At 42.9% G+C, this 10265-nt stretch overlaps 1 protein-coding gene across 1 annotated transcript; it reads right to left on the bottom strand. All coding sequences in view use genetic code 11, as the record gives it.

The window, feature by feature from the left end:
• Positions 1-2670: 2670 nt before the first annotated feature.
• Positions 2671-9872, bottom strand: EGR_10035 (hypothetical protein; the record flags this gene model as incomplete). Its single annotated transcript, XM_024499284.1, has 7 exons — positions 2671-3006; positions 3273-3356; positions 6584-6651; positions 7615-7805; positions 7951-8086; positions 9628-9798; positions 9839-9872. The coding sequence occupies 7 exons, from the start codon at positions 9870-9872 to the stop codon at positions 2671-2673; spliced, it is 1020 nt and encodes a 339-aa protein (XP_024346294.1).
• Between the last annotated feature and the right edge of the window lie 393 nt (positions 9873-10265).

Below are 10265 nucleotides of genomic sequence, written 5' to 3'. Positions count from 1 at the left end.
AGAAAAATTTATCGAGAATCCAGTCATTGCACTGTTCAACTAATCACACCAATTGAGGTTAGTCGTTCAAACCAGTTCAATTCCTGCTTACAAACCACAACATGCAATTGTCAACTATTACTTTATTGCTTTAAATGCAAACAGACATTTTGCGGACCACAATTTATATCAGTTGCAGCCATCATAAGCTGCTAAGTAACACCTGTCACGTATGTGAGATGTGATAAAAAATATTCATAATGAGGAGTGTAAGAGCCAGTTCTTATCAGTAATACATCAATCAGGAAGAGGGCCGGAATTAGGAGCACAAAAACACACACAGAGGTAACGTGGGAACCCCATTGTCCGCGTAAGCCAACGAGTGTATACGCGTAAAGTGGACAAGCATTCCTAGCACCCCAAGTAACGGCTGCGTCTGTGCCTTCTGCCATAAGAATGACCGAATCCAAACGTCGAATACTGTTGATTGAGGATACAGCTATTGTAAGCAGCTCGAAGTCCTCCAGGCGCGACACGTCGGTACTCGCGATGTTCTACTTTCGAAGGGCGAGTAATGTCCAGTAAGTGGCCACCAGGGGATAGACGCCTCTTACAATTTCCGCAGAAGGTGTATTTATCCTGGGTAGTCCAAAGCGACCTTCTAGACTAAGTGCGGATCACTCGTGTTTTTGCATGGTTAACCACCTATTGAGGATATGAAGGCATTACCAAATACCATGACCCTCAAGAAATGAAAAAAAGTGGCTTCCTCAAAACCTACACAAGTACCAAGATACCTTCAAAGGTACACTCAAACAGGTAACAAAAACAAACACACATCACAGCTCGCCTTTAACTTTGGCCACCTTTTACTTATGCACTGTAAAATAGTGGATTTCGGTCCTTTTGACGCACTCATCTATTAACTCTGCGCCAACCAGAAGGAACGTGCACAGCCACGTGAACAATCTATCTCTTTTATTCACATCCACAAAAGGAAAGACATTGGTCTTTGAGGGAAGCTTAAATGCTATTATTTGGCAGTAATATTACCGAAGTGACACTGGACGAATCCATCAACACCCAAGGGCACGAGCCAGTGCGCCAGTTGATCATTCGCGTGCATGATGGCCGTGGAAGGCAATGTCGAAATGGCTTATTAGGATGAAGTGCCAATAAGGAAAAGTTGCTGCAAAGCAGTTAAACAAGATAAATTGAATTTTTTCTAGGGTATACACTGGTTCTGTACTTCGTTTTTCAAGGCAGATTTTGATATGAAGATATTATTTTTACTTTTTTTGGATAGATATTAATTCTAGTATTTCGTGTAAATACTGATTGGACTGTATTATTTTTGCAGTTTTTCTAAATTACAAATTATTTAAGAATTATATATTTATTTTATACATATATTTGCATGGATGGGTGTAGGTGTCGGAGTGTGCTGGCATCAATTTTGCCTCATTAAATATAGATATGTTTGATTTTATCTGTGAATATTATAACAGTGCATGCGTAATGCCAGATGGTTCTTAAAGCAAGCTGTTAAAGATGTCACTTTGTTGAGGCGGTGAGTCTATTGTTATCCCTAAAATAATGCCTGCATTATAAATGTTGTAGGCCCATTTGTTGCATAAGAAAATCTACTTGGTGCCTACTTTGTGCCACTGGCGTTATGAGCCTCCAATTCAAGGCGTTATCAAACAATGCCAAATACCAACCCCGTCTGTGCCATTACTTTGCGTGATGCTCAGGATTACAATTCACGAGCTGTTGTCATGCCTTTGTGCGTCAGTCGATTCCATGTGGGTGTTTTAGGAGGCAGTGTGCTTTTGCTATTTATCCCCAAGCATTGCATAATGCATAGGAGGAGTAGTTTCATCATTCAAGTAGTTACCATGTCCGTCTTGATGGACAATATTGTGCTTGTGGGACAATTCTCATGCTGATCATTCATTGACATCTACACCACTATTTAAGACCTCAGCCCTCGGTTATGTGCTGACGTGTTCTCGGTGAAACGCATAAAGTGGGACCTTAATAACTGCTGAATCGTGGGTTCAATTCCGACATGCGTTAGTGTCGGCGGTTGGTTCAGAAGTAAGGAAATCCCTTTTCAGTGGCCTGTATTTGCTTACATGGAAGGCTTTGGCAGGATTTCATGCATTCGGATTCAGCTATGCGAATTTTCATGTGCAACTTATATTGAGCTCGCTCTAATGGAACCTTGCCTGTGCAATGCGAAAGGAGTTTGCTTGTCAATCTGAAGTGTATCTCACTTAAATGTCACACCATCCATGCCAGCAAATCAACTACTCGTGTGGTTCAGCAGAGCGGACGGCAGTCTACTGTGAGGTCTGGTCTGGGTGAGAACAACTGTAACAGTTGCACTAACAAAGGAGCAACATTCTTCAAATGATCACAAAGTCGCCTACAAAAAGAGTTTATTGGTGCAAGTTAGAACGTGAGGGTTGTGAAAACGCCACTAGACACATTGTAGTTATAGTTACGAGTCATTCAGGAGCATTGCCAGTCTGACCTACAAAGCATGTGACTGAACTGAATGGGCTTGCAAGGAGGGCAATGTGGCGGACACGAAAATTGTTAATCTGACCCTGCTTGCTGCCCCAGTAAACGGCATAAATGTCACGTGCGGCGATTATCGGTCGGCGTGATCACACTTGAAGAGCATCATCCAGACATCATAACGCAATGCGGTCGTGTTGTGAAAAGAAGGTGACAGGCAGTAGTTGTGCGAAGGACAGTGGCAGAGGTAATCGCGTAAATGCAGGTGCTGGAGATGGAAAAGCCGCAAAAATTGGCAGCTGCATTCACAAGCAGTGTAATGTTGGAAAGAAGGACTTCAGTCATTACACTAGACTCGCAAACACATGGGGAACCAAGGCAACAACGAAACGAACCTCCATGGTTGTCACGCTCATTTCCCATGTCGAGTTCATATGCAGTGTTATTGGTGGAGTAGGACGCTCTCGCTTGAATCCCGCAACCGCTGGCTCTCCAAAAGTTCTGTGGAAGAGACAACCACCATCGTCACGTCCAAACCCACGCATACACCAGCAGTCTCACCTACGCGTCGACGTGAAGCGCCCTGCATCAACGCCTCCAGTCGAGTGCAAGAAATAACGGGGAGGTAGACTCATCGCTCACTCCTGTTGAGGTCAATCCAAAGAAATCCCACCTCATCATTCATTCGCGTAAGCTAATGCGTGCAGCAAAAGCTACCGCAATTTGATATACCTCTTCTTGGACAAACCAATCCTCCATCACCCTACGTGCCAAGCGACAGTGTTAACTTCGAGGCACCTGGCAATCATCCCCCTGCACACTGTCCACTGCGCCGCAGACTCCCGATGCATCTTGGATGAGTGGAATGATATTTCATACTCTCGGAGGATTGATTCGATCAGACAGCGCTGCGCTTGTAAGGCATGAAAGCATCCTTGAAATGCTCACAGCTCATCGCATGCGACGTCTTTAGTGGCTGCAGGAAAGACCATATTTGCTATCTACGGCCGATTTGGAAAGGCTCCCACCTGAATGAAGAATGAAGTGGGATATACGAGATGTCATGGATTGGACTGACGAAGTCGAGATGAAGTTGTGATGTGACGTAGCGTGACAGGGGGCTTTTCTGGCTATGGGTAAGTTATTAGTGGAGGTACTGGAGGATTTCTTGCCACTTTTAAAAATCGGTAGTGGTTTTCGGACGACTTCGAACACCGTGGGTCAAGTGAGAGACTGAGGCAACATTTCCGTTGATTGCCTCCGACCGGTCGGAGGACATGGCTGTCACATGTTTTTGATTGCAGATGATGTTGACCAGCAGTTCCTCTAGACTTGGTTTGCCGAATCAGTGGAGACGACGTGGGTTGAAATTGGTCTTTGTAATGTGGAACTTTCCGGAAATCGATGTGCCACGAAAGAAGACCAATAAGTCCGGTTAGGCAGCGAGCTTTAGTTGGTCATCAACTACACTACTAGTGCTTCAGACTGTATGTTGTATCGGTACTTTGCCAAGTGGGTGGCACATTTTCTCCCCTATGATATTGATGTCGGTGGAGCCGGTTTCCGGCCACAGTCGTGCTATACAGCCAGTGAATTGGATGAGAAAAGCTATGGTTGACATGATGTATTCACCTAGGAGAAAGGTTTCTATGGCAATGGGTAATCTACCTAACTGCTTTGTCTTTTCCTTTGTGTGAATCACGTTCTCCCTGCTTGATGGCTGGCGTCCCCATTAGTGCTGCACAGACATGGGCAGGATGGATTATCTTTATTATAATGAGCAACAGCACTGCACTCGCGAAGCGGGTGAAGAAAGAAAAGAGCCAAGTATTATAAATGATTTCGCTATATGAACGACAAAGCATTCGGTATCCAGTAATTCAGTATTAGCCTTCAGTTTGGATGCTGATTTTCCTTAGCCTCAACACATGCTTTACCACGTTGGGTTTAAATAATCATGCACCCATCCATCCCCCATATATCTCGTACCACTTCAAAAACAGAGACGTCATTATTCAACTGCTCCTATTTTTCACTCCCTAGTTGTATCATTCGCAGTTGGTGCCAATGTCCATCTATTCGGACAACTAGTTGACATTTCAAAACAGGATGCTAATGGATTTTATCGGTGGGATGTGACGTTTGAAGTTGCTTTGCAAGAAATATGGCCTTAAATGTGTATGGAAAAATATCAGTTTGCATGTTGGGGTCTGTCGCGTTTAAAAAAGACTTTTATATAATGCGTTCAGGCCGACTTCAGCGAAACTACCTTCAAAACTGCGTAGCACTGCCACTTATTAGTGGATACAACCGTATAAGCTTTCCATTACTTATTTCTCCACCACAAAATACAGCCTTGCTACTGATTGAATCGACTGTTGAAGAACGGGCGAAATGGGTACTCCCGTATTCTCTTAACTCCAGCCAAACACCATCCCCTTTATTCCCTTCTCCAATCTCTTCCTTTCCCTCTTCTCTAAAGGGTTCTTTGTAAGCTCAGAACCACTACTTCCTGTTCACTTCGTTCCCTTATCCTCCCATCATTCAGCGCTTACCTTACTCCGGGGAGTAATTAGATGGAGTAAAGAGTAGCAGGCAAAGTGTTGATGCCTTGACGAGAAAGTGAAAAAGATTGGGGATCATTTAACCTACCAAAGTACTAGTGACCCAATGATCTAATCAATCAATAAACCAGTCAGCCAGCAAAGGAATTTCCGCCTGGCTTGTAATGAAGCTAGATATTTGATTTGTTAGAAAGGTTTAGAGAGGGAGAGGTGATGAATGGACAAACCCATCCACTGCTACACACAGCAGACTTTGATTAACAAATAACGAGTAAAACATGCATTCTTTCCCGTTTCCGTAATGCGCCAGTTGATCTGACTGCGAAATAGGCAAAATATGAACCCCTGGACAATGGGTTAGGCACACACAGGGTAAACTTGAGCTAACGACTAGCGGAAAGGTGTGCATTCCGTTATGGACCAGGTATACAGAACACTTGAACAAAAAAGCAGGGAATAAGCAATGTGGTAGACAGAAGAATGTATTGACGTGCTCACCTTCACCCTCGAGAGTACATTGGGAGGAGATTCAGTAAGTGTGACATGATATATTTGTGCAGGCATAAAACAAGGAAAAAAGCCATGAGAGAAAAGATGGGACCATCAGCGAAATGCTGTGTAGTCTAATTTGCGTTCAGTCTAGTCTACAGCATAATTCAAGACGAATTGATAAAGTGACGTAAAAGTTTAAATAGATGATGGGCAGAGGCATTGGCGAAAGTTGACATGAGAGGAGGAGGAGTAAATTTGACTTTATAGGATGTCCGGGTGAGCAGACGAAACGAGATGCGGAGGAGAACGAGGAGAAAGGAGTTCGGGTCTCATTAAAATGCAATGAAGGAAAATAAGTGGATGAGACTATGCTTGCATACCTATTTTTCGTTAGGGGGGTTAGGGCAATGAGGCATGGTCAGGCGTGGTGGTGCATAACGTAAGATACAGTGATGTAGAAGAGTGGAAAGAGCAGTGGGAGAAGAATGAAACATACTAAAGTAGCGTTAAACTGGAACTTTGGAAAGGAAAAGGAGATGACAAAGGTTTTTGCTTCCGTCGCCAGTCTGATTGTGTCAATTGGCACTACGTGTGCACCCCGTTCCCTAATATCTGCAAGATAAATTGAAAAAGCTTCAGTAATCTCAAAATCATTTTAAACGACTTGGAATGACAAATAAAGCAGCATTTGATTGACGGGGTTGGAAGCAGCTACGAAGGGTGCATGACAGAGCAGGAGGCCTAGTGTAGTCAAGTCTAGTCCAGTATATCCTAGTCCTGCCCCAACATAGCATACATTAGCTGCCTACAGTGGTTTTAATATGGGCAAATGAGACTCAGCAAGCAATTGTGACCCAATAGCTTTCCTGCCACTTTGTGTTTGCAAAATGTTCTACAAAGAGCGATAAAAGCGATCAAGGTATCAGCAAGGAAAGGGAACCAACGCATCACCCCTAAATACTTCTACAGAACTGACAAATGTAAGTTTGGGTAAAATATCTTAATTCTGCGCCTGCACAAACCGCTGCCGTGTCGTTAGAGAGGCCAGTGGAGGTGGCGACTTCGGAAATGGAGGAGAAGAATAGTAGGTCTAGCCAAAACGGAAGGAGTGGAGGGAGCAATCTCCTTTTTTATTTGGACTGAATTTGACTTTGGAGACGAGAAAGGATGACATAAGGCAAAGGGAATGAAATGGGGTAAAAATGTGGAAACTGAGAGGGTATGGCAAATCACACTCCACCATTGCCACCAACATGAAAGAACGAAGTAAGTGATGGCGATGATGGTGGAGATGCTGCCACTTCGAGTAAGGAAGGTGAAAATTCATCCAATAGCTTCTTAATTTATTCATTTACAGATATAAATTGGTTTAAAAAGTGGGAAATAAATTGAAAGCCCTCTCATTATAAGTCAAGGAACTTTAGTGATGGTTGTTCTTCATCGTACTCCCATTGTCTTCATTGCCAAGCAATTTCAGAGCAGCAGATGCGATGCAATAAGTAAATTGGAATTGGAAACATTATTGTTTTAAATGCGGCTACGTGTAATGCGCAGCATCTGTCTCAGAATTAGGTGGATTGGCACTGCAACTTGCATTACCAGCATCAGTCGTTGGAGCAAAGTCAGTGATGCTATTGGGATTGAGAGCGAATGTGAGAGCTTAGTGGATTCCTTTGCGGCTCAGTTGAATTGCTCCTTTTACCACGTGTTGCTGGCAATTAATCGACATGCACCACATTACCAGTTGATCTCTCTATTTTCATCGGACGACAGCCCCCTCCCGATGCATTGCGTGCTTGCAATCCACGCCTCTCTCCAGCAATATGCCACGACATTTCGCATCGCTTGAGCGCACTGAAATGTCAGCCACTTGCTGACACAGGTTGTCTTGAGGATGTGTGAGGCGAATTTACTAATCAACTTGCTAATTACCATGTATGTCCTGCTTGAACGGCAAAACTCAAAGTTTGACATTTGCCATGCATTAGGCCTAAACATCGCTTTTTGCATAAAGCATGCTTGTAAGGTTATTTTAGACTAAATGTAGCAGTACCAGTGGAAGATATCATTTCACTCATGCAATCCGTCGCATTGATGACAAAGTGAGAGTGAATTTGCTCCCCTGTCGCTGCGCTGCCATCCAGGGCTCCAGTAATGCGAGTTGCCTCATCAGTTAAGGTCGGAACTGTGAGGCTGGCGACACCATCCTCCATCCAGGCCCACGGTGGTGGCAATGCAGGTGTCCTAATTCCAGCACAAGGTGTGAGTCCTCCTATTCAGCGATTGAGTATACTACTTTTCCCAAGTGCAGTTGTGTCCAAAACATCTAAATGCAGGTAGAATGCCACACAGTGATTCTGTCCGGCACGACGATGACTCCCATTCGTACCGCTTCGCAATAGACCCTGTAGATCCGTTGACGTCCGCCACGGTGGCCATCTTCCATGTGGCCCACCACCTGCGTTTGATGTACTCGACATTGGTTGGACGTTGAGGCGACCTCACAAAATCATCATCATCCTCGTCTTAGTCCAGGTGCATAGATTATTGTATTTCACCCTTTGTTCTATCTCTTACCACGATTTAAATAAAAACTAGATATTATCAACTGCATATTGTTGACCATTACAATGCGAGTACTCACTGCCATCGTGCATACTGGTCAGATTACAAAAGGAAGTTGATAGAATTGTCATTCACTCAGCCATTGTTACCCTACTTACAAACAGAATATGAGGTGCGGTATGGCATTAGCCAATAAAACTATGAAATTTCATTACACATAGTATCATCATCCATTCCAACTTTCGGGTGGGCTTATCAGGAATTCTGCATATCCGTGGGTATTTTGACAATATTTTGCAAACTTTTATAAATTTAAGGCTAAATTAATGTGGAATAACCCGTTTTCGTCTAAGCGTACCGATTTTACATAGGTCAAGCGGTGCAACTCAAGGGATATTTGTATCGACTTCATGTTATGCCCATGTCAACGGGTGTAAAGTCATGACTACTTATACGAAATTCAGTTTCTCTGTAGGGCAGCATAGGGAATAATATGTCTCCTTCATAGGATTTCATGCCTTAAATTGCCTGATTGAATTACAATTTAAATATATTTCAGAATATATGCAGGTCTGCGCTATTAAAATTACACCCCTAATCCTAATTTTAACCTTAATCCCCTAACTCTATCCCTTAACCTTTAGCCTAATCTTCCTTTTAGAAAAACTTTTGTACTATTTCGCTTGTTTTTTTGATACTTTTTGTGTATAGTTACGGTTACCTTTCCACCCTGATGGAGACATTGCTTTAATTCCACCGGTAACCTCTTCTTCGTAAAATCTTTGCAACAATTTCCTCTATATAATCTTTTTATATGCTCGATCACACCAGTTTTGTCATGGCGTAATGTGGATGATGAAGGTTATTGGCGATGCAGGCGTTATTGAAGTGGAAAAACAGTGACATACCGCTTCACACTAAATGATGCACAGTGAATGCGGCAAAGGTGGGTGGAATTTTACAAAAAGATGGGATAAATGGCAGCTGAGGGAGTGTGAATGATAGAAGACACTTTGGATGTTTTAGCCGAGGGCAGATATAAAGGCTTGAATTTCACTTTTAAGCATTTTCCTGGCTTCACTGATTATTAAGTCTTTAAATGGCTCGGCTGGTATGTAAATGAACCACTTTTTAACATATGCATCTTCGAAAACCGGAGCCGACAATTCCAGTTCAACAGCGGGTTGTACGTTTCTTTGAAAATGCATAGAAATTTCCAACTTTGTTTTCCCAATTTTCACTTCGTCCACAAGCTAAAATATGAAATTTAATAGTCTAAATAGTCTTAACTATTTTGAATTCTCGGTTTAATTGCTTTTTAAATTTGAGCTCACTATGGAGGATGTGCGGAAATAATTTTTAAATTAGTATCCAAAGGAGTGCCTAGGTATTCAACTGACGCAAGATTAACGAAAAAGTTGGAATTAATGTCCTAAAGTATAAAATTATAGAAAGCTTACGGTAGTGGGTGGATTTATTATCAACTTGGTTGCGTTGATACAAATGCTGAGGGTGTATGCCACCTCCCCATTGAGCAGGTTCTCGTAAAACGAAAAGGGGCAGGAGCGAACAAGGCTCTCAATGGATTCTACTTGGGACTGCTCGCCATTTGTGGTTAAGTATTCCGGTACGTCCTTCAGGACGCTATCAATGATGGACTCGATGGTGGAGCCTGTGCAATTTGGATCAACAACAGGGAATCTGTAACTCACCATAAACAAGAACGGAGACCGGTAGAAGTGCCATCAAAACCAATTTGTCTTTAAATTGAAGGAACTGCATTTCAAAGAAATGGTATTCTGCTTTGTTACACTGAACCTCGTTTTTATATCCATTTCGTCCTAAGGTTGAAGCTAATTGGTGACAGGCATTTACGTCAGAGGAGAGAGATGGAACACTTGGATGTCACACTAGATGGCACCATAGTCGCGCTTGATGGCATAGCAGGTGTGTGCAAAGGCACGACTGGTTACGCAAGTGAAATTCCATAGAACGTGCAACTGTTAAGATGAGAGTATTTAAAATGCGCGAAATTGGCAACAAAATATTAGCAATGGAAATAAGTGAGGAGAGAGTTAATAGTTTGGCGTTGGAGGGTAACGTTAGATTCCACTGAGATGTTTGGCAGGTTGTGAAGAG

Source organism: Echinococcus granulosus (assembly GCF_000524195.1).
Source record: "Echinococcus granulosus chromosome Unknown EG_S00185, whole genome shotgun sequence".
NCBI classification, from domain to species: Eukaryota; Metazoa; Platyhelminthes; class Cestoda; order Cyclophyllidea; family Taeniidae; genus Echinococcus; species Echinococcus granulosus.
This window is presented reverse-complemented; position numbering and strand designations above follow the sequence as displayed.